The sequence below is a fragment of the Podarcis raffonei genome, chromosome 9 (assembly GCF_027172205.1).
Source record: "Podarcis raffonei isolate rPodRaf1 chromosome 9, rPodRaf1.pri, whole genome shotgun sequence".
Taxonomy (NCBI): Eukaryota; Metazoa; Chordata; class Lepidosauria; order Squamata; family Lacertidae; genus Podarcis; species Podarcis raffonei.
Window position 1 is genome coordinate 25,189,381 of NC_070610.1, and position 26,322 is coordinate 25,215,702.

At 39.1% G+C, this 26,322-nt stretch overlaps 1 protein-coding gene across 8 annotated transcripts in view; it reads right to left on the minus strand.

Moving 5' to 3' along the window:
* FRYL (FRY like transcription coactivator) overlaps window positions 1-26,322 on the minus strand; it is a 145,391-nt gene that overhangs the window by 87,287 nt on the left and 31,782 nt on the right. For all 8 annotated transcript variants that reach the window (XM_053403636.1, XM_053403637.1, XM_053403632.1 and 5 more), the window contains one exon: window positions 2,565-2,764. In XM_053403636.1, coding sequence (XP_053259611.1) covers window positions 2,565-2,684 — 120 coding nt within the window. In that variant the 5' untranslated portion in view covers window positions 2,685-2,764. The remainder of the gene's footprint in view (window positions 1-2,564; window positions 2,765-26,322) is intronic.

The following is a 26,322-nucleotide window of genomic DNA, read 5'->3' on the forward strand; positions in this document are numbered from 1 at the left end:
AAAGCTGGATCAGGGAGCAGTGGATCAGTGGTTTTAGATAGTGGCTGCATTGGAACATCATGATAAAAATGATGGCTAATCATAACGTGAAAAAGCTGCAGCAAATCTTGTGCTCACATGCTCTTCCTCTGTTTTCCACCTCCAGTATGGCAGCAAAGAGGGGTTAAGTGTTCTGTTCCATTTTTGATCCATCACAGCTTGATGCTTTGTCTAAACCTGACAGACTGGATGGCTTGTTTGAAACGATCTAATTTCAAACCTTGTGTTGTGGAGCTATTTGGTTCCTCCAAAAAATATAGCTAAGATTAACCACACTTTACTATTTGGATACAACATTAAATTACAGTTAATAAAAATTGGAAGCAAAAGATTCTGATCAACTCACAGTCATGTCAGAGAAGGTGGTGTAACATATGGGTTGTATTTAACTAACGTTTAAACAAAGTAAAGGTAAAGGGATGCCTGACCGTTAGGTCCCGTCACAGACAACTCTGGGATTGCGGCGCTCATCTCGCTTTACTGGACCCGGCGTACAGCTTCCGGGTCATGTGGCCAGCATGAGTAAGCCGCTTCTGGCGAACCAGAACAGCGCATGGAAACACCGTTTACCTTCCCGCTGGAGAGGTACCTATTTATCTACTTGCACTTCGTGCTTTTGAACTGCTAGGTTGGCAGGCGCAGGGACTGAACAATGGGAGCTCACCCTGTCACGGGGATTCAAACCACCAACCTTCTGATTGGCAAGCCCTAGGCTCTGTGGTTTAACCCACAGCGCCACCCACGTTTTAGACAAAGTAGACCATGAATAATATCAGTAGGTAAAAGTTAGTTGAATACATCCCTATGAGAGTGGGGTCATGGCTAATCATAAATTCTGAACATATTTACATTAAACTGGAATAAGAAGCACTCATGGTTACTCAACTGAGATACACAGTAGTTCTAATATGATGTGGCATTTACAGATTTTGCAGTTAAAGATGTTCAATTGCTGGAAATTTTGAAGCATCATAAAAAATAAAGCTTGAAAACTACTTAGGATAGAAACAGGTGGCACATGAAGACGTTACAATGCCTATAATAAATCTATAATATTTTATTACTTTACTACTAAAATAGTAGACTTTTCTTTTAAATGTGAACTAAGGCCCTAATCAGCCCAATTATGGCCTTAGTTCACATGTAAAAGGAGTTACAACAGGTGAGCAAACAGTGGTTTATTGTACCTATTCTGTTTTTCAAAGAAAATGAATTATATTTCCTCTGATCACTTATCAGTGAAGAAGGCTGCCAAAAGTCGACCGTTTTCCACAATAAACAATACAATAAGGTGTTTGAAAAGCTGCAGCTTATAATATACATGCAAGATCATCAGTGCATATCATAAAATAAACCTTTGCTGCTCTGCGTTCTTGATTTTTTTTTTGCCCTTAGTGTTAAGTTTTTTCATGTAGTAACAGAAATGTACCATGTGCAGCAGCTAATTTTCTCATACAAAGAAAATTAATTTTATCATGCAGGGGTTAAATAAATTGTCTAGATGGAACTATTATATTACCAAAGGCTGATACATTTAATCAATATGCTATATTGAAGGCTGAAATTTAGTTGCTTAAGACACGTAAGTTGAAAAGTGTAATGCAATAATTAAAATAAAAAGCCGGTGAGTTACTAAAATTTAGTGATGAAAGAACGTGAAACTTGCAAACCACTGGTTGGGTCAATCATAACATGTAAGAAACTCTCTAGTGCTTGATTTACCTTACATGATATCTTACTTCTTGTAGCTGCCATATTTACATTTTGAAATTGATATGCTCACACTATGATCCAAATATTCACATTGTGGAGGGTCCTTCTACCCAAGTCAAAGCTGCATACCTCAGAGTCATACAGCTCTAACCCAAAAAACACTATAAAACCTGTTCCAGAAAAGACAAGTTTACAAAATTATATGCAACAGCTCTTTCTACATTTTTAACGGCTGCTCTTGTTGCACCTTTATCTGGAGGCTTGCTGAAGTACTGAGTTGTGGTGGCTACTGTTGGTAGTGGGAGGCAGAGGTAGCACACTATGCCTTGTCTATAGTAATTCAATTCAATTCAATTCGTTAAAATACTTTCTAATATTATCCATCAAGGCTGGACAGGCTTGAGAGCTCCATCTCTCTACTACTGGACATCCTCCTAGTACCATTCTTATTTCCCCGGCTCAGGTTGGCAGTGGCCACAGTGTGCAGACCGCCCTTGCACCTCTTTCTGAGCTCAGGCTGGCAGCAGCCACAGCCTGCAGAGCTGCCCAAGCCACCCCATGCCCGTGCCACCCATACCCGAGCCAATAAAAAATAGAAATAGAAATAAATACACCCCTCCCCCGAAATCCCAGATTTTGGTCTTTAAAATGTGAAAATCCCCCCCCCAAAAGAGGACATGTCTGGGATTTCCCTGACGTATGGCAACCCTATTCTATTCAGCCAATTTCAAAGTCATCTTGTTATCAAAATAAGGTTAAACCATTTCAGAAGAACATGAACAATTGAGTGAAGGCTATATAAATGAACTCACCAAAGGTTCAGCCATTACAACTTCAATTTTCTTTTCAGCTTGAATAGCGAACTCAGCAAAGAGGCTCTTGATGACATATTCACCAGGTTTGACATCTGGATCAATGGTTATATTAGACATGATGACGCTTCTCTTTTCCCAGGTAGAATTGATGCTGGGAGAAATTCTGCGTTTAGTAACGCTTCTGGCTGGTGCTGATGCTAGATGGAAAAGAAATATTGATCATTAATAATAAAATAAAATCAGAAACATCAACACAGCATTTCTCAGAAGTAGCAAAACCTTTTACTAAGTTAACAGATTAATAAATGCCTCTAATAGAGGAGGAAAGAAGCTCTAATTTTGTGACCACTCCCTTACGTTTTAATTAGCAACAAACAAGGAACCAAAATACAGCCAGCAAAGAAAATATACTTGTAAGGTACTTCAAAAGTATGATACAATCATATTTTCATATGTGTAGTTCTTGTTGTTGATTATGTTTCTTAAATTCAAGGATATGAATCATTGACAAGTTTACATAATGAGGAAGCATAAAAAGGATTCTAGAGACAATACTGGTACTGACATATTTGAATTCGTTTCTTTCCTTTGAAAATCCTCCATCCCCTCTTATCTTTTTCATATCATAAATCTTGAGGCCAGTTAACACATTTTAAAAGCCAAGTAAATACAATTATTCTACGTGCCCTGTTCTCTGACTCCAAAGCCACTAAGGGCAAACAGATTTCTGAAATATAGTTGACTTCTCAATGTAAATTTTGCCTGAAATCATTTTCCTGTGAAAATCTTAGCTTTAGGCAACTCTACCAATATCGCTTTGAAAATAGCTGCAACAGAGCTATTTTGAGTTGTCTTTATCAGAAAAACAAAGAAAAGTAAACAGATACCAAATAAAAGCCATTTCCCATGACAATTTTAACACAGACACACTCCTGAAAATATTCCTTTCTGGGGGGAAAATCCAGTTCAAGTTAATACAAAAGAGATATACTTTCTTTTAATACCATTTAAATACCATTTAACGCCATTTTAACACCACTTTTAATAAAAGTCAAAGATACTACTCTACAACTCCAACACCTATCTAAGCTACTCAATTAGTCAAAAGGTTGTTTTCAGATGTGTAGGTGCTGTAACATCTTAAACTGAAATATGAGAGTTATCAAAGATTCAAGGTCAGGCAGACAGAATGTAATACAGCAGGGATCAGCAACCTTTTTCAGCCGTGGGCCAGTCTACCATCCCTCAGACCACGTGGTGGGCCGGACTATATTTTGGAGAGGAAAAAAATGAACGAATTCCTATGCCCCACAAATAACCCAGAGATGCATTTTAAATAAAAGGACACATTCTACTCATGTAAAAACACCAGGCAGGCCCCACAAATAACTCAGAAATGCATTTTATATAAAAGGACACATTCTTTCTTTTTTTTAAATAAATTTTTATTAATTTACATCAAACGAAAAAACAAACAAAAAACATATTAGTTTCACATCATAATTTCATAACATATTCCTTTTTAGGACTTCCTCCAGCTTATCCGTAAATCATCCGTAAATTATAATTTAAGTTACGCATTTCTTAATTTTGTATTGACATTATTTATATCTTTCTTTCTATTCCCTTTAGACAATATTTCTTAGTCTTTCACAGTGCTTCTTTAAATCCCATTAGCGTTATCTGTCCTTCACTTATATGTTCCAGATATTCCACAAATTTCCCCCAGTCCTCGATGAACTTTTGGTCTCTTAAGTATCTAATCTTTCCTGTCAATTTATCCAGCTCCGCATAGTCCAACAGCTTCATTCTCCATTCTTCCACAGTCGGTATTTCTTGCTGTTTCCATTTCTGGGCAAGTAACACTCTTGCTGCTGTTACTGCATATTGAAAAAATTTACAATCTTTTCTTTTTATCTCGTTTCCTACTATCCCTAACAGAAAGACTTCTGGTTTCTTTATAAATGTGTATTTTAGAATCTTTTTCAATTCATTATATACTTTTTCCCAGAAGTCTTTCACTTTCTTACATTCCCACCACATATGATAAAAAGAACCTTCTTTATCTTTGCACTTCCAGCACTTATTACATGTCTTATACATTTTTGCTAATTTTACTGGTGTCATATACCACCTGTAAAACATTTTCATAACATTTTTTTTTAACGTCACACATGCAGTAAATTTTAAGCCTTCCTTCCATAGTTTTTCCCAGTCCTCAAAAGGACACATTCTATTCGTGTCAAAACACGCTGATTCCCAGACCGTCCGTGGGCCATATTGAGAAGGTGATTGGGCCGCATCCGGCCCATGGGCCTTAGGTTACCTACCCCTGATGTAATAGAATAATTACTCAAGCTACTAGAGGCATCCATTTAGCAGAGACAGTAGACTAGCCCACTTTCAATGCTTTAAGGAAGCAGGAATGGTTGACAAGGCAGACATCTCACAGTCCCAGAAGCACCTGCGATATAACCAAATATATGTTAAGAGGAAAAACCCTGGAGCACAGCAGCACAAGTGGGGCATGGGCCCCATGGTTGACAACACCATGCCAAGTCTTGTATGAAAGTATTCCAGAGAAGCTGTGAACTGCCCTGAGATCTATGGGTGTAGGGCGGTATATAAATTTAAGAAATATGAATAAAATAATAATGCAGGCAGTCTGGTGAATAAAGAGCTCCAAATGGAGCTCAAGGAGAGCTCAAGTCATGATATGGGCAGGCCACACTCACTCAGAGTTTCCTACTTTTTTAAAAAAAAAATGTAACTATTTATTGTTTTCAATAATGTTAAGTTACAAAAGACAGGCCAACTACACATGTGTATCACTTCTTTGCAGTTGAGGCAGTACCGTAACAAACATATAAATACTGCAGGATGTCTTGCTGGACATTGTGCTGAATTAGCCTTGGGGAAAGATACCTCCAAAATGCTTTGTGGGTCAGCACTTATATAAACAAGGGAACAAAAGTCTACAGAACTATCTTTTGGGGCTTTCCCCACAAAACACTGTGCTAGCAAGTTAGCGCTAGCTGAAAAGTCACACACTTTATCAAGACCAACTTTTCTCTGAAAAGGGTGATTAAGGCCTCCAACAATGCGCTATTTCCGAGCAGGCTGCTGCTAAGAGGAATACAATTCAAACATTTCAGCATAACAAGTTCAAAGTGGTTGGAAAGATCAATAACAGGGCCAGCACTGGGTCTGGGTTTACCAGTTGAGCTGCCATTCCTAGAGACGTTTTGAATATCATATCAAAACAAGTTGCACAAAGAACACTCCCACCACAGTTGACTTTTCCAGAAAAGTCAGAAACACTGGATCATTTAAGCTTATAAAAAAACGGATTAACAGCAGCTGCAAATCAGTATTTCAGATCACCTCTTCCTCTGAGCCTGGGTGATAAGCAATAATTACCATTAAAATGGTACCTAATCTTGCAAATGAGCCTAACAGGAAAAAGATACACAATCCATAATACATATGAAATGCTGGCATTTCCTCTAATATTGAAAAGAAACAAAGGAACAGAAGTTGGTTTGTTTTGCGTTTTGCATTTTAGAAGAACTAGAAAGAGAACCTACCCAAGTGATGCTGACCTAAAATCCCAACATATGTGCTATGTATAATCATCCCCACCCCCTTCTTCCCCCAACCTTATTCTGTATACAACACTGATGTCTCACTTCAAATGTAAAAAAAGACTCTACAATCTGAGACAATGCTTGTACTTTTGTAAACCAAGAAAATCTTCTAATAAAAAAGAACAACAACTAGCAATCCTGGCATCAATCTTGTATCCCCTCCAAAAATAGGCAGCTTTCCAATTGACTTTTTTGGCATCTTTGCCTAGTTATGCAACTAGGTTGTTCTTTTGCCTATCTATTTTTTTGAAATAATGACTTCCCAACTATTTTCATCTGTCCTGGGAACTGAATACAAAGATAGAATGCTTATCCTTATCCTTTGAAGTAACTCAGAAAGGAAAGGTACTCCACAAGAACCAATTCATTGCTGCTTAGAAATTTGTGTGTATATTTTGGAAACAATTCTCAAAATACATCCAAGCAACGAATAGTGGCAAAAGGAAAACTTTGCTCTCAAAATGTATCAAACTGTTTTAGAATAGTTGTGACTTCATGACGACATTAAAACTAATATAATAATGATATGGTTAAGCAGTCTCACAGAGAGAAAGAGAGGGAATATACTAGTTATTGGAAGACAGTGGAAAACACTGGCTCAGACAAGATAGTCACACTGCTGCTCCATAAGGGTTGCTAGCATAGTCTATAAACTACTCTAGGACCACTTCTAAGTGCTCCAAGAATTGGAGCAACCTTTCATCACAATTGGCAAGCCTATGGATCATGAGACAAAACTGAATGGTCTAAAATACTCTTCTAGCCTTGGCTCCTATTGAGGAAATGTATGAAAACATCCTCAAAACAGAGGCAAATAACTACCTTTGTATGAGGTGTGCCACCAAGGCAACTAGCCCCTTTAAGACACCCCACGCTTAGCAGTGCTAACATGAAGCCAAGAGGCAGTCGTGAAAACATAACCATGCATGAGTGCTGGTTAGTGCACTAAGGGGTTAAGATCACAAAGTTAGATTCCTAGACTCAGCTAGGTCACACCCCTCTCCTCCAATGAGGGAGGAAAATGAAGCCTTCTCTTCCTGTTCCCTTTCTCTCCACACCATGTAACTGACCAAGGAAGATGTGTCAATACGCCCATCTCAAAGACCAGTGAGGACCAGAAAATTATCTTTATGAGTGCCATATTAGATGGCAGCACCTCTGTCTGTGCGCTTCTTTTTAAAGAACTGTGTCCAGCTACTGCAGATCTGATAAAGGCCATGAGGTGTTACCAGATTACACACCCAGGAATCAAGACTTGCTTGGCATAAAGTAGCAAACTGATTCTTTGTTCCCTTCAAGGAGAAGTAAGAATCCGAGGCAGGTAAATATCTTTGAACAGTGTCATTTGGGCTTGGAGGAACAGAAAGATTGACATGACTCAGATGTGTTTTTCTTTTCTATTAGGCAATACCTTTGTATTATACCTGGGCCCAATAATTAATGCCTCTAGCAATTCTTTGAAGAATTTAGAGCCTTAGGCTGGCTGGGTCCATATTCCAGTTTCAAAACTAGACACCCCTTCTGACATCCACATTAGCCATTGGAGCTATGGATTGGAAGTGAACAACAGAGAAAATGTTTTCTCAGATCATTCATCATTTCCTTAGAGATAGAGAGCAGAATAGCAAACTATTCTGCCTAAAAGTAGACCACCCAAGCACAAGCAGGGTTAATAATATTAAATAAAGAAGATAAAATGTGAAGGTCTCAGAAGTGCAAACACCATGTGATACAGCAGGCATGTCCAACCGGTCGATCATGATCGACCAGTCTATCGCTGGGCGTCCCTGGTTGATCGCGTGATCCTGGTCTATTGGGGGGGGATGGGGGACGATGACTCTGTGTCTTCCTCCCCCAAAAAAGCTCAACAACTTTGGCCAATGGGTAGATCATTGCCAGATTTTTTTTTATAGTGGGAGTAGATCGCAGTCTCTTGGGAGTTGGACATGTCTGCAATACAGTAATAATTTTTTTAAGTGTGAAAGCCTAGGGAACATGGATAACAGCCTCTCAGATGCTAAAGAGCATCTTCTTTTGGTGCAGGCAAGATAGTATCTGTATATAGGCATCAGATCTTGATATGCACCCAAGTTGTCACCATCCTAGAAACTGCTCCAAGCCTGGTAGATGCAAACAGGACAGTGTTCCCTGGCTGCCTTACAAGAATGCAAGAGAGTAGGGAGCAAGCGTTGCCCCACAAGAGTGATATGAGGTCAAAAGAGAGTAATTAGGAAAGGTTGAAGGAGTGGGTATGCTTAGTTTGTAGAAAAAAAGAACATGCTGACAGTTTCTTTTCTTTTTTTTAAGTTTTCACCTTACCTACTAGGACATGCAAAATATAGAACAGGAAATACTGGATTTAGTTACAGGAAAGTGGGGCAGAGGGAGAGAAAGAGGCAGTTTTAACACTACAAAAAGCATCCTAACTATAAGAACAGCTACCGGTTTATCATGGAAATCCATGACTTCCATGCAAATCTAAAAAATACGCAGTCCTTTTTGAGATGTTTATTCTTTTTACTGTATATTTATCTGACTTTTCCTCAAAGTAGCTCAAAGTGGTGCACAGGGTTCTTCCCCTCCTCATTTTATTCTCAAAACAACACTGCTAGATAGTTTTGGTTGAAAAACAGTGGCTGGCTAAAGGTCAGTCAATGAACTTCATGGCTCAGTAGGGATTTGAACCCTGGTTTCCCAGATTGTAGCCAAAAACCCCACACAATTCCAACTCATTTTTTTATTCTGAAATCCCCAACATGGAACCCATGGCCTGCGCACCATTCACAAACTTCAGGCACTTTCCTAACCAAATCTCTTTTCAACTTTGTTATACGCAATCACAATATTTGTCACATGGAGTAATATGCCCTACTTTACAGAGGACAGTCTATTATTCGAAAAAAATCCTTTTAGCAGGTGCACTGGACAGATTCTTCCCCACCATGGTGAGATATATTGTATTTCTTCTTAAAATTATAGTAACTATTTCTAAATGTGTGCCTATATATAATGTAGCATAAGCATTTTTTTTGCAAATCTGTCCTCTTTTCGAGTGATGCGCAAGTAGCCATCCTATTGCCACTATTATTAAAAATCATAACCTTAAGGCTTTAGGCATGTTAGTATATTAATATGAAGGCATACAACACACACACACATATATAATATAATATATAATATATATAATATAAGGCTGTGGAACAAACTTTATTAAACCTGGTTTCATTTGCTTCTTCTGCCTTCCAATTCAAACTTTAATATATCATATGAAAATGTTCCATATGCAATAGGAAAACTTCAATAAATATATATCCTAGCTCCTATGCTTTCATAAATACTTTAATGAACAGGCTAGTGTCCCTAGTAGCCAAATTAATGCTGTTGCAGATGCTTAAATCATTTCAACATAGCTATGAACAATGTGAGAAGATGAAAACACAACAGCGCTTTCTTAAAATCATTCAGTGTGTGTTAAAAGAACTATGCATTTGCTATTTCATTGTTTTATGGACTGTAAGCTACTTTCCAGAGCAAGTTCAATGAGGGTACAGTCATATTATCAGAAAATTCTGAATTTTTCATCAAGTATATCTGCTAAATAAATAGGGCAAGTGTTCTCTTGCAGAGGGTTGTGAGTTAGTGGCGCTTCAATATGCAAGATGTAGTTTTTTGCTAAATAGTCCTTCCCACTGCAGTGCCCAAAATCCACTCCAGAGAGTTGGAGACACTCCAGAATAGTGTGAGAGATGGTGCAGGTGGTTGCAGAGGGAATGTTGAAATGGGGAGAAATGCCTTCCCTGGTTTCCTCTAGCAGGAGTCCCAGCTAGATCCCAGTCCCTTCCTCAAACAGTAGAGCCTCTTTTGTTTGCAGAAGCAGCTCTCTGGATTCAGCCCAATAAAAATTCAACATAGATGTAACAGAACTAAAAATAGCAGTTAAAACTGTTCAGCCCAGGGTTAAAAATACTTTGAAGAACCCAGAAAAATAAAGCATGTATCTACCCAGTATCAAAAAGAGAGCACTGAGGGAGTGAAGTGAGCACATGCAGCCCACCTCAGGGTGAGTATTCAACAGACAGCCCTCTTGCGGGTTACCATGTGTCATACTTTAGTCAGCAAGAGCACCCAGAGAGAAGCCTCTGACAATTATCTCAGTGGCCTTGTCTGCACGTCATGATAAGCAGCGGTTTATCTTAAACTACGTTCTAATCCTGAATTTGCCTCTCCCTAGGGGCCATTCTTTCTGATTTATTTCTGGCTTGCTGCTCATTGTTTGCAGACCAGGTTCAGATGACACAATAAGCCATAGTATTGTTTGTCTGAGCTGTGTGGAGCCCTGCACATTAAAGGAAAGACAGGATCACCATTAAACCATGGTTTAAGATAGACTGTGGTTTATCATGCTGTGTGGCCAGTGAACGGGCAGGCTGATATGGAAGTAGGAAGTCAATCAAAACTTAAGTACCTGCGCATCTTCTGAAAGGCCATTTGTGAAATTTCTAGTAGTAGACTTCAGAGTTGGTTCAGACTTACTTTGAGTACACTTTTTTTTAGTCAAGGAAAAATCTACTTAAGTCCTGATTCCAATCGTTTTTAGCTGTGGAAACATTGACAATTTCAGCTGAAATCTGTGGGGGAGGGGGTCTCTGTACACACTGTAAGGGGGGGTCAGTTTTAGCTTTACCTCTATGTAAGCATAGCAGGGACTATGTCCAATTAAACTCAGTGAGAATTGCACTCTTTCCAAAACATATTAAGACCACTAAGCTCTCAGGTTGCAACCATGAATCTAGCACTGGAATGTGCTGTGGCACATAAGTTAATAAAGTATAAGAAGTAACTTGTTCACATACTAGCAGAAATTCTGAACCTTTGTTGATAAATGTTCAGATTTACCTGTTTCATATAAAAAGCAAAAGAAGCACCTGGGATAGCTCAGCTGTGGAGCATGGTGCTGATAATGCCAAGATCACAGGTTTGATCCCCTAAAGGGCAGCTGCATATTCCTGCATTGGACTTGATGATGCTCAGGGTCCCTTCCAACTGTATGATTCCATGAAGCATGTTGGTCCATGAGGAAAATGCGGTTTGTCCCTAATAATTGCCTCTCTGTAGATTTTCGCTTCACTGAGTTCACATACAGTGGTACCTTGGGTTACAGACTCTGCTAACACAGAAATAGTACCTTGGGTTAAGAACTTTGCTTCAGGATGAGAACAGAAATCGTGCAGCAGCAGCATGGCAGCGGCAGCAGGAGGCCCCATTAGCTAAAGTGGTGCTTCAGGTTAAGAACAGTTCCAGGTTAAGAGCAGACCTCCAGAACGAATTAAGTTCTTAACCCGAGGTACCACTGTATAGTACACAGGTAATCCCGTAACTTTAGCTATTACTGTCAACAGTAAAGGTCATAATTGCATTACGTAGCATTTGCTTATCAAAGATCAAATCTTTATAGTACACAAGAACCAAGGAGGGAGGGACAGAGTTTGTTATTCATTAAACTGTCATGGGTTATGTACAATCTTTGCTCTAGAGAACTTGATATTGCCTCGTTTTGGTTACATTTCCCTACTTGTTCCACTGCCCATCTCCTCTTTGCCTGAACTGGCCTATAAGCCAGGGTATCCCCACAAATGCATAACCACAGGAAAACTACACAAGAGCAGCAGCACACCACATGCAGCAATTGTTTGGTGCAGGTATGCATGCAAATTACAGCTTTGTGTCCTTAAAAACACCAATGCACACAGAAGTGGAAGCCTTGATCTAGTACACAACACATACCAATCTGTTCAAACTCTATTCCCTTATGCTCTCTCTTGGCTTTTTCTCTGCTGCCCCATGAACAGAATTCTGTTCCTCTCAATGTGCATTAAGTTTTGTTTCCAGTTAATATAAATTTTATTTCCTTTTCGCATCTCCTCTTGCCTTCTATTATGTTTGGGATGTGTATGTTACTTTCTACAGTATTTCCTATTACTTTTCCTATGACAGTCTCTCCCCCAAATAAACAGCCATGTAAAAATATGTAATCATGAGGATTTTCATTGCGATTTCTTCTTGCTAAATATTGTTCTAAATGAGGGCTAGCCAACATAGTGCCCTCTGCATGCTGCTAAACTATAAGATTCCCATCATTCCTTACTTATCATAACCTTGCTGGCCTGAGTTGCTGGAAGCAAGTTGTGCAACGACACTTAGATATCAGCACCTTGGCTTCTCACGCTCTATAGTGATTGTGTCCCCTCCTCTTGTAGATGTATCTGTCATTTATTATATATATTCAAACATGCAGTCATTTCCAAGAATGTATTCTGTTCATAAAATTTAACAACTTTATTCTTCCCTAATATGATGAGGCGGGGCTCTGAAGAAGGAAGCTTTTCCAGCATGCTACCAGGAGAAAGCAGTCTCACCCTCCGAGTAAAATCTGCTTAGCAGCAATGTACAGCACAGGTGGGCTATTTATTCTAATACAATTGCTTTATTCAGAAATTGAATTTCAATATTTAAACAGCCGAGGGGAAAAACCTGAAGTCCCAAAGAGTTGTCTGAGGTCACATGATGCAGGTACCTGTTGAAGCGATGTAGGCTTGAGTCTAGTTAGTGCCTAGAGAACTACCTAGGAATTCTGTGTACAACTTCTTAAGTTTCATGATGGACACAGGATTTCATTAACTCAACTAAAATAAAATCAGTACCTCAGAGCTGGCTAAAGCATTTTTAACTACAAAAATGAATTTATTAGGTTAACTTCATATATTATAACAAAGCCAACATGTTTGCTGCTAGAAAATGCTTCCATGTGGCGAGGCTAAAACATGGTCCATGGTCTCTATATACCGTAATTTCAAACTATCATGTGTAACATCTCCATGCCAGCTGTGAGTGCTATCAGCATGGGACTTTTCAACAAAATAGTGTCATTCCAGATGGTATTAACTCATGGCTCTTATTTACTTTGCATTTACAGATTAGTAATACAGGAGTGTTCCTTCAAGCAGTAGGGCAGGACCAATCAGTGGGTCATGCAAATCTTATCAGAGGATTACACAGAAGCTGGCAAAGTACCTACATTTTTAATTTGAGCCATTTCACAACTGAATTATATTAATCATTAAAATCTAGCAGACATAAAGTAAAACCTATCTCCTCTCATTATGGTACTTCAGTTACTCAACCCTGAACAGTCAGGAAGTATTCTGATCTAGCATTTTACTCTCCAATGAAAAGCATTGGTTAGTCTTAAAAATTTTCAACATAGTTCACCAGACCATGGTACTACATGCCAAAATCTTACTATTTCTAAAACCTTCCTATATATTCTCAGAGGTATATGTACTTCTGAATTTTTAATTGGTTGATTTAAAAAAAACATATTCAATTTAAGATTGTTATTTGCAGTAACAGTAGTGGAGGATTAACCACATTGTGTATGATAGCATAACTATTTGGACAGTTTAATTTTAGTACAGTTTAAATTTAGGAAATTGTCATTGGTCAGTTTAACAAAAAATGAATAGGGGAGGTGGGGAAGGAGCTCCACTGAGCAAACCAGAAGCCCTGCGAAGGGTTTCCGCTGATTGGGCTCTTTAGGAGAATCGTGCCTTTTGCTGTATTTTCCACCAACTGGCCATTTCATTCTTTGTAACCATTTTGGGGCTTTGTAAATAAAGTAAAACCTCATGATCTAATGCTATTTCCTCATTGTAATTATATTCCGTCTTTGTAATTAAAACTATATCAGATATCTCAAGGCCCAATATAAGAAGAATGTTTCCAGCCACTTCAGTGCAAAACTGAAACAAGAGGTTTCTTCCACATTCAAAAGTACTGTAGAGACTATAGTTTAGCCCTGTATAAACTGGTGCACTCTATAACATGCCTTTTGTGATAGAAATTTTGAGGTCTTAGATATATGGTAATGTTCATAACCACACGTACATAGATCAGCACAGGAAGACCAACCTGGAACCATTTTGATTCCTAAACTGACCAAATGTTTTCTCTGCGAGGTCAAAGTGGGAAACCTCCTCATTGTCTCTTTCCTCACAAATCCTGTCTTAAGGACACATTTAAGATATGAATAGGGTGTGAGCCTGTGACCTGGCCCAGGAACTAAGTATTTATCACTACAAAAGAATGGCCGGGCTCCCCAGGCAATCCGACCAAGTAACCTGCCAGACAGGAGATAAACAACAATAGGAGAAAAACAATATTCAAATTTCTGTTTTAGACCGCCTTTTCTGTGATGCAGGTGTGATGTATCAGAGGGGTGGTCTTAGGTTACACCCCTTCTGTGATGTATGTATGATGTTTCTGGGGCTGGTCTTGATCTACAGGATGGGAATTTCAAAAGTCTTTATAAGGCCTTGCATGCCATTTTTCTAGGTCCCTTCTCTCTCCTGCGGGTGAGGGGAGCACCCTGTTGCAACAGATCAATAAAGATCAAGCTTACTAGCTGCTTTGCTTCTCAATATTCTCTGGTTGGCCTCTATTATTCTCTCCTACCAATAGGGAACCTATGTAAGGACTCTATATGGGCTCTTGGATACCCCATGAGGGGAAAGGGCAATTTTTGTTTACAACACTTTCAATTCAATCAATCTGATCAGCAACCCTGGAAAAAACAACCACCTATACAAAGGGACGCGGGTGGCACTGTGGGTAAAAGCCTCAGCGCTTGCCGATCGAAAGGTCGGCGGTTCAAATCCCCGCGGCGGGGTGCGCTCCCGTTGCTCGGTCCCAGCGCCTGCCAACCTAGCAGTTCGAAAGCACCCCCAGGTGCAAGTAGATAAATAGGGACCGCTTACTGGCGGGAAGGTAAACGGCGTTTCCGTGTGCTGCGCTGGCTCGCCAGATGCAGCTTTGTCACGCTGGCCACGTGACCCGGAAGTGTCTCCGGACAGCGCTGGCCCCTGGCCTCTTAAGTGAGATGGGCGCACAACCCCAGAGTCTGTCAAGACTGGCCCGTACGGGCAGGGGTACCTTTACCTTTATACAAAGGGCTGGTTTGCACATAATACTAAACCATGCTTTGTAGATGAGCCTCAGTATGCCAAGTGTACTGTCAGGCTCATGCACTTCCCTTTTCCTTATACAGCCAAAGAGGAGGGCTCTGACAAGTTTCCTTTCAGTTTCAAAGAATGCTGGCTTAGTGTTATGTGTGATCCAAAATTTCCAACATATAAGAAACAAGAGTTAGTTGTTAAACAAGCTAACTTCATATTTTATAATTTTTTATTTGATTTTCAAAAATATGAACATACAACAAAACCAATTCCAAATCTAAATGTCAAGATTGCTCTGAATCTCCTGACCTCCCCCCGTCCCTTCCATGGGCCCTATTAATCCTATTTTCAACTTCATATCACTACTCCAATTTTTTTATCTTTCTAAGTTATCCATACGTACTGTTACATTACAAGTGTGTTTAAAATCCTGTTTTAATATGCTTACAATAATCTTGTATATACATTATAAACCTTTCCCATTCTTTTAAAAAAATCTTTGTCTTCTTGATTCCTGAGCTTCCCAGTTAATTTTGTCATTTCGGCATCATCCATCAAATTGATTTGCAATTCTTCTCTGGTCAAAACACGATAACTTCAAACCATGCAAGAATTTCTACATGTTTACCTGTGCAGTATCCAATATATGGTACATTACAGGATCAAAATCCAAGACACTTAAAGAACATTACTCTAATTCCAGATATACACATTGATAATTGTGCCTGTTCAGTGTTAAGAAAGCAGGTTGCAGAATAAGGTAAAGGTAAATGACCCCTGGACAGGTAAGTCTAGTCAGAGGCAATTATGGGGTGCGGCACTCATTTCACTTCAGGCCGAGGGAGCCAGCGATTGTCCATAGACAGCTTTCTGGGTCATGTGGCCAGCATGACTAAACCGCTTCTGGTGAAACAGAAGGCAGAGCACATGGAAACACCATTTACCTTCCCACTGCAGCGGTACCTATTTATCTACCTGCACTAGTGTGCTTTTGAACTGCTAGGTTGGCAGCAGCTGCGGCAGAGCAACGGGAGTTCATCGTATTGTGCGGATTCGAACCGCCAACCTTCCAATCAGCAATCCCAAGAGGCTCAGTGGTTTAGACCACAGCGCCACCCGCATCCCTCTAGACTGTAGAATATTCACTGTTTATCCAGACCCTTAAAAAAAAGTTTATCAGCTTCAACACTTCAAAGAAAGAGGAAAAACTAAGAAAATGTCTGATTCTTTCTGTAATATCTATTCAACATAACAATATCCAACATCTTTCCCCTTGGAAGTAAATTATCTTTAGCATTGACAGTAATCATCTGTCTTTCAGATACTGATACTATCCCATAATCTGCTCCACTGACTGCCGATGCGCTTCAAAGGAGTCTACAGTAGCTTGCAGAGCTGATCTAAGGGGCAGGGACTGGGAGATAGCCAATGACACAAACTGACAGAACTTAGAGAAAATGAGATTTGCTACCAAGGTCAGCTACTGGCAAATGGTACAGAACTAGATAAATGCCTTAGAATCCATGCCATAGGTTACAGCTCATTTCAGGCAAGAAAGAACACGTGGTCAAATTTAATAATCAAATATCAGTATACTAAAAGAAACAAAAAATGAAAACATTATCTTCCTTTAATGTACAGAGAAATTTGTACCAAGGCCACACCTAAGGAGTATGTGCATATATTTTATATAGCGATGTGCACAGCTACATTTGGCTTCGAAGTGCATGAAATTGTAAAGTCTGCTTAGAAAGAGGCAGATTAAATCAGACATTTGCATGGAATAGGACCTTTGGTGATGCACAACACACATTTAAAAATAAACCAGCTTTAAAAGTAGCATAGAGCTGTTTCTTCTACTTACAGAGCAAATCAATAGGTATACTGTTGTAGAAAGCTAAGACAGAGGCTGGATCTAGACACATCAGAAAAGTGTTTCAGTTAAACACGTTGTAAACTTTATAAAGGGAAATCACGACGTCATCTGGTGTCACAGTATTATAACACATATAAAGCTCTTTTTCTCTACAAACGTAGATGAGTCCAGAGAGAATGACAGGCAAATGACAGGGACCTACAGGCCATTGCACTTTTGGCAGTGTAACCTCTGACACAACTCAGTTGAGTTGGAATGATAAGCAGAGAATGACCATGAACATTCCAACTGTTGGACAGCCTCAACTGGTAGTTTTGCATCTTTGCATTCCATGTTACTCACATAGTATAATAAAGCCACGTTATACACAGAAAAGCAGAGTACCTTTTTATTCATGGTTATTCATTGTTTGTCTGGAAACATTAAAGACTAATGTCTCAAAAACACATTATAGCTGCAAGTCCCAAAACCTTGGGTAGGATCAAACATTAGCCATATTCAGAGTAGACCCATACACCAAGTGCGACAAATGTTAGATATCACTCACTGTGATGTTCTTTATATCAATATTTATATCAACAGATTTACTAGCAGCAGTACCCGTTGCACCAACTCTCCAATATAATTGACTTATTTGTCTTATGAGTAAAAATGCTCAAAATAATTGAGTTATCAAGTTCACATCAAGCGCAAGTTACAAGAACAGTGCCCAAGGTGGGGAAGCATATTGAGTAGCAGATAGGTATACATAATACTACTGAACACAGCTTAGGAAGAACTATAGTCAAGTAATTTGCATCTATAACTGGCATTTTATCATAAGTATATTATTGTGAATGACTAACGCTAAGGCCAACTACACTTGGGGTGAGCCCCCTTTCAGACAGTACCAAAAGGGGTAACAGGAACCATTAATTACATCATAAGGTACATGGCTGAAATTGGTACCACCTGATAAAAAACTTCCTCCTCTGGAATTATATAAATAATTCCACAACAGATATAGCCTCTTTTTTCTTTTACCATATGATGTTTTTCCTCCCACACCTTCTTTTGAACTAGAATGGGTAATCCTTCAGATACCTGGTCCTAAGCTGTGACGTGTTTTAAAGGTCAAAAGCAGCACTTTGAATTTGGCCTGGAAAGCATGGCAACTAATGAAGATGGAAGAAAGTACTGGTATGAAATATCATACTTCATACTTTCCATCATGCTTATCCACACATCCCTGCTAACTAGTGTTGGTGCTGACTTTTAAAGCCCTAAATGGCCTCGGCACAGTATACCTGAAGGAGCATCTTCACCCCCATCATTCAGCCCGAACACTGAGGTCCTCCTCTGAGGGTCTCCTGGCAGTTCCTTCACTACAAGAAGTGAAGTTACAGGGAACCAGGCAGAGGGCCTTCTTGGCAGTGGCACCCTCCCTGTGGAATTACCTCGCATCAGATGTCAAGGAGATGAACTACATAACTTTTAGAAAACATTTGATGGCAGCCCTGTATCGGGTAGTTTTTAATGTCTGATGTTTTTATATGAACTGGAAGCTGCCCAGAGTGACTGGGGAAACTCAGCCAGATGGGTGGGGTATAAATAATAAAAATATTATTATTATTATTATTATTATTATTATTATGATGATGATGATGATGCACATTTAAACTACGGTACTTGCTCAGTTATAAAACTGAGTAAATACCCTTGGAGAGGTCACACTCCCCCAGTCTAAGTTACTTCACAGATTTGCTGTGAAGAGTTTTGAAGCACTTCACGTTTTAGAAGTGCTACTGAATATAAGGGGGAAGGAGAGAAAAATAATAAACTACATTAAAGATTGAAATATACATAGCAAAAAGCTAAGTAGAATCTATCAAAGTTGCCCATTTGTAAAAGTTAAATGTGACATTTGCTAGTACACTAGTGAAAACAAACTAGTAAAATACCATCCTTTGCTAAGGTTATGAATGAAATAAGGGGATAGCTTATCTGCTAAATATTCTCACTACACAGCTGGTTTAACAGAATGTTCCTGACTCAATGTAAAAAGAATGCTTCAAACTGTTGGCAGAGACACAGCATCCTGAATCTAGGCCGTATGAATGTCACTTCATTGTTGTTAGTGAAAGAAAAAAAGTGCAGCTACAATCAAACCCTAGCCAGCATTGCAACACCATTCTGCCAGCTAAGCAAGCCTTTAAAAAAAACAACAGTGAGATGAAGCAGTGTTTTGAGTGTATACATTCAAGCATACATACTCATAGAAGGGATATCATAAAAAACCAAAAGTACATGGGGATTTCCTTTTGTAACAAGAAATCTCATTGACTGAAGTAGCTGGAGACAGTCTCTCAAAATGTAGCTATAGCACTAATTATATCCTATTGTCATTCTGTGTAAATTATACAATAGAAAATGCCACACTGTACCCCATTTAAAAGGAACATTTGTAGTTAAAAAAGCACTCACTGCTGAGCAACCATTAGGAATTTCAGGGAGCTACATTACCACCAACAGGATTACATTACATATAGTTTTCAAATAAGTAAAATAAGTACTTTGCAATTATAGTGTAATGTACAGAATAGAGCAAATGAATAACCTGGTTTAGAAAATTATAGCCTAAATAAGCACAATAATGCAAAGTATTCAGGATGAGCCAAACCCAGTCTTGAAGAAATCTTCCTGAACTTAATGAAACCAAATTGTTGATATTTTGAATCTCAGATAAACCAAAGTAAAAAAGACTGAACAAATGGAACCATACAGACCCATAATATATTTCAAGGTCACTGGAAGGAGAGATGTCAAGGAAAGTAGAATAAAGCAAAACCAGAAAAAGTGGAATAGTCTTCCTTAATTCTGATAACCAACAGGAAGGATAATGCACAGAATCTTCCAATATTATAGTAGATTGCAAAGGTTAGCACTTTGTTCCAAACCTCATCAAGGCATACTGAGAGGAAGTTGTAGGAAATAAATTGCATCCATTCCAGAAATTATCCACATCTCCCTAAGGTGACCTATCTCACAGCAAGAACCACTACTATGTAATATTTCTTTCTCCACTGCTCATAGAGGAAAGAAACTATTAAGACCTGAAATCCCAGTGATACAGAATACTGTTTTATATCTTAAGAACAGTTCTATTGGACCAGAAAAAAGATCCATCCAGGATAACCCATAAGTGATGACAAGAGACCTAAATTTATAGGCAGCAGTACAATCAGTAAATAACTTTGGGATATACTTATGAGGGGACATATATAATATGGACTATTTAAAGAACCGCAAGCAGCCTCAGCATACATATCAATTCGCAACCCAAAGCATACCTTAAAGAAAATAGCAAAAGTTTCAAATATATGTTTCACACGCCTCAAGACAGAATATATATAAATCAGGAACATCTTTCAATTGTTTCAAATCTCCTTTGGGTTGTTAAAAGGAATACATTTGAGCTTTGTTTGTTCATATAAAAACTGAAAGCAGATATTTAAAATGTTACTAGCTTCTACTATAACCGTGTATCACTTTTTTACTGTTTTAACTTGCTCTGTATCCATGATCTGCAATTCTAACATAGCCTAGCACATGTGAATGGTTAAAAATAATCTACTAAGCAACCTGTTGAATGTTTAATGCTATATAACCTACAAGGCTCAATGAGCAATACAAAAATCGGTATTTGAATATATTCAAACTGAATATCATTCTACGCAATGTACTGCTGGAGTAAGTTAAATAAAAGGAAAATTATACAAAATAAATAAAAGGAAAATTATTTGAAACAAATTATAATTGATTCTAGAAAAGGAAAGCTTACCTCCAAGTTTTGAAAAAGCTCTTCTTTCTAAGGTTATTTCATGTTGCCATGCAATGGTTATTTGAAAATTGCCAATATATACATCACAGATAACAATACAGAAGTGTCAGACCCATGTTCTGTGAACTAAACTATCATCCAAAAGAGATAAACTGAGTCAGAGATTCTAAAACTTTCTGAACTCTGTCCTGACTTCCCACGTTGCTGATTTCTACTCTCACCTACTCATACTTAAAAGGGCCAACCACCTCTTTCAAACATGAGAGATCCTTGCATGCAGTCATGTACCAACAGTATGTTGTTGTACAAGAGGATCTGTGAATGAGGGACTAATTTCCAACCTTGTCACCAGAAGAGGATTTCTCTGACAGACTCCTAAAACCATTTACAAAAAAATCTGCAGCAAAAACAGCAAAGCAGCAGTTTTTCCTTGATCCCTCTTCCTCTCCAAAATTATGTTTGGACAATTTCTTTCGTGACAGCATTTATGCTGTCAGGGGGCATTCAATTCCTGCTAAAGGGAATGGTAGGCTCCATCTGCTTCAGGATGACAGACATCCCAAGAACCTTTGAGTGACCATACACCCAAGTTAATCACCAAGTTAAGGATTAAAGTTTCAGGCTTTTTAGCTAGAAACCTACTTTTGCTCACTTGAATTAGTTTGTCTAAATGCACAGCAAAAAGCTGGGATTCATCTATAGAATGTTTAACAATGAAATTTTCTTTGCTTATTATGGATAAATTACATTGACTAAACAGTTCACTTGTAAGTATGTTAATGTGGAACTTATTTATGGTCTGCAGGCCTCTGATTTTGCTTCAAAAGCATTTTGTGCTGAAGGGAACTATGGAATAGTACTGAGCAGTTCTGCTGCAGAGCCTAAGATCTAGAAACTGTCACCTCTATTTTTGCAAAGAACCATTCCAAATGAAAGCAAAAAGCCTACCCACCCCCATCTCCCATGCACACACAGAGTTAGAAATTAAAGATAACGTTTTGGAGGGTTTTGCATGGGAACTAGGAAGCAGATATTCTAGTTGCCTGTACTTATCTATCTCTCCCATTTGTCTTACACAAAATACTCTGTCTTTCAGCAGCTTAACATTCAAGAATTAGCATGCAAGGAGGAACACCCATGATGTAGCTGTCTCAGTCAAGATAATATACTTACAGCTGCTGCTCCATGACTTCAGCAGGGATTTAATGTTAATTTCAAAAAGCACAGAATCCTGGAGGCTCAACATCATGTCTCAGAGAGCTGCTGCAGCAGCACCGGCAGCTACAGTTTTCGTGGTATGGCTTTCCTAACAGTCATCCTTTTTTGCTTGCAGGCAACAGAGTTTTGGCCCACAGCATCAGCGCTTCATTACTATGCAGTCTCCGAGTGACGCACAACTATAGTAGAAATGCTGCTGAATGCAGATGAACTCTCCAGTATGGGGGGGGGGGGGGAAGCTTACACTCTTGTCAAGACAGGATGCCCTTCAGGATCCTCATATTTCTCAGTGCTGACACAAATCAATCCCACACACCAGAAACAAAAATAGAAGAAAGCTATTCAGATATTAGCTGTTAGTTAGTCACCTTGTTGTTAGTAAACACAGGCCAGTGAGAGTTTGGAACTTTAGGTACAATTAATTGCAGGAACTCTAATAATACAAAGGATAGTGGGGAAAAGAACTTTGCCTACTTGCAAATTGAAAATGAAGTATTATGCTCTATTAGATTGTACTCTATTAGACACCAACATCAGGACTGCTTCCCCCCACATAAAAGTACATTAATGCATTCTTTCTATTCCAAACAGTCTGAACACAAGCACAGACTTCTCAACATGCCCCTGAAAATGCAGAGTACAACTTCCTGCTTAATCTATTGGAGATTATGACAGCTAATGGAATGGGAGGGGCATTGTAACCATGCTATGAGCTTTCTAAAAGTACTTAATGCAATATTTCATATCTCATTTCCTAAACAGTGCCCACTTAGGAGAGAAAGAAGTCACAGAAGAGGCAGATACTGTATTTAGTTCACCTCCATACCGTATCAACATTTATTGTTACTTTGTCCCCACAAAAACAGACAAAAGCAATTCTAAACGAAGGTTAAAATGTAATCATAGATTTCATTTGGCTCCTTGTTTGAGAACTCGGAATACAATATATATATATTTTTCCAAAGTAACTTAAAATACAGCCATGAGGCATTGTTCATTGAACAAAAATAATTATAGGCTTCAAAATAAAATCCTTATAACCAAAGCACAGATATTTGAAAATTCACAACCACATAAGGTAGGCAATGCCTAGATGACAAATTATTTGTTTAATAAATTATCAATTAATCCCTACCTTGTTTCTTCCTCCAGAGAATGGAGCAGAAGTAGGTTCAATTATATGGTTAAGAAGAGGCAACAACTTTCCATACAATACCAAAGTTGTGGAACACACTGTCACAGAAAAGGTGACCGCCAACATCTAAAAGCAGTGATGGCAATCCTTCGGTCCATGAACCTAATTTGGCCTGCAAGTTTTCCCCAAGCCATATCCACCAGCCCCACATATGATCTCATATATGTGACATCAAGAGCAGAGTAGGTAAAGACACAGCTCCCTGCAAGGTTTGCAGGCATCAATGGCCAGCAGCACCTGCAAATCCCAGAGGCTTTGCCCACACTGTCTGATCTCAAACCACACGGCCAAAGGAAACTGCTTCAACTGATGGCATGGTGATATTAGATGACTGACAAGTGGGTAGGCCTGGGCGATGTATCACCCAGGACCATTATAAAGAGCAGACCGCAATGCTGGTGAAACCACCACTGCTCCTGAGTTCCTCTGTTAGCAGCGTCAGCTGGAAGGTGTCAAAAGTTCCTTCCTCCAGTGGGCACTGCAAGCAGAGGGACTTAGGAGCAGCAGCACTTTCAGCAGCGATATACTGCTGAGTGAAGCTGATATCGCGGTCTGCCCTCATACGGCACAGAGAGAGAAACAAGCTGTATTGGCAAGGCATGATACAGCTTGTTCTTTAAACTGCTCAGCTAAGGAAGTGTGCCAGCCTTGCATCAGCCGAGCAGTTAACTGTTTAACTATTACCTGCTGATATTTAGTTTGAGTGTCTACTATTGGATTCTAATGCATTACTGCATATTGCTTTATTTGGTATAACTTGTTTATTTAAAAGTTATTGTATTTTTATATAGGATCTGATTGTTAATATTAATGTTCGATGTTTTATTATTATTATTGTGTGTGTTGGAAGCCGCCCAGAGTGGCTGGGGCAACCCAGCCAGACGGGTGGGGTATAAAATATAAAATAAAAAATAAAATAAGAGCCTTCAGCCCGGCATTGGCTCCTGCGAGCATGCAGCAGTATGGGGGCTCCGGGGCTGGCTCAGTTGGGGAGGGAGAACTTTTCCGATTCCCAGCTGAGCTGAGTAAATAAGCTGCATTGTCTCAGCCCACAAGCACCTAGGTAAAGCACCTCAGCTTCCACGGTTAGAGCTGGGGCAGTTTCATCCGGTACCTTACGGGCAGAGGCCAATGCAGCTGTTTTTTCAATATCGCTGTATACCGCCAAACTGCAATGTTTAGCTGGCGATACACCGTGATGTTGAAAAGCTGATATCGCCCAGCCCTACAAGTAAGTGGCCGTGGCCATCTGCTAAAAGTAGGGGAGATCAGGATCTGACCCACCAGCTATAACCAGTTCCTCACCTATTTTCAAGAGAGAAGACACATTTAATAAGATGCATTCAGACTTGAGTGTATCTCTTTACAGCTTTCAGGAACAGTCCCTGAATAGAATCTCACTGTTTAGAGGCAATATACTTCTGATCAGATACCTCTGCCCTGCTTGTGAGCTTCCAGAAGGAACACCCTAGCTTTTGTAATTTAGTTTAGCCTAAATGAAGATTTCTTTATGGCTCTCTGCAAACAGTAATATACGCAACCATGTGAGCGGAGTCCTTCCTCTCAAGTTCCAGGTTATTATTTTGTTCACTTACATAAATATTAACACTTTGAATGGCCACTATATACCGTCATTTCAGACTCAACAGCGTTCTTCTCAAGCCTACTAAGGTCTTTTCCTAAATTAAGACGGCCATTTTTATATTTAGTGCTACAACACCTATTTCTCAATATTATAATGGATGTGAGAAATGGATCTGTTACAGGGGAATAGTCCTACAGCTTAAGCAGGGGATATATGACTAATTGTGGGGGTGGGGCAGAGGAATGCATTATCTCCAAAGGAGCAAAATCAGTTTGTTAATTGGTTCTTGGATTAGAGTGACCAATTGATAAGACACTCTAGGAACTAGAACAACATGCTGAATTATAGCCTCGCCTATAGGTGTGGGTTGTTTCTGGCTCTTTTTGTGATATGTTTGTAAACTGCCTTGACACACGTGTAAAAGATAAATAATAAATTATGAAATAAAAATAAATAAATACAGAATCTCTGGAGAAATCAGTTAATATTTCTACACCTCTACATCGCTTTAGTGTGCCTGCCAAAAACATAAATTCAGATAGCTATCAGTTTGGCTACATCAGTCTTAGACTTAGCTACAACTACCATTTACCTATACAGTATGTGCACTAGATGGTTCATTTTAAAAGGGCATAACTCTTCCAGTCATCCTACGACTTGTATGGGATTGCTTGTAGTTATCTGGAGGTTATTTGCTAGCACATACAGTTTTTATGGTTAAACTTATTGCCTGGTTGATGCCCGTTGCTGAGGCCCCACAACTCCACCACATACTAGCTTTAAAATTTGTCCAGCTCCATTTAAAACACCCTGTTTGTTTGCCTCATAGCTCAGAGGCTGGGCTTCCTTCAGTAAAATTCAGAGTGCTCAAGTATTTCCATATATGTGCAAGCTGCATAAGCCATGAAAAAGTCCATGGCAAGGTAACAGGAGCTGCTACTATCAGATTATAATTAATAGAGATCTGAGCACAACAAAGTTTGAGCCACAGTGGACATAAGATTTAAGATATACTTTTTTAGCATTTCCTAGTAGGTATAGAAACAATTCTGAGTATATTACTGACGGCATTGGTGCGACTTTATGAAGGTGGACTGTTCTCAGGAAATATACTTTCAAAAGCTTATACATCCCATTTCAGGTATCATGGATGGCAGATAGAGTGGGTTGTCAATAAAATGCACATTGCCAAAGTACAATTGAGGGAATTGCACAATATACTTTACATTACTGTTTGCAGTGTTCCTCAAAAGAGACTTACTGTGAGACACCAACAAAAAGCAATCAGGACTTACAGACTCAGGTTGCTAGCCACACCCTTGCCAATCTGACTAAATTTGTTACCTATCGAGCAGCACTGCCCATAACGGTAGCTGGAAAGATTAGGAATAAGTTTATGTACC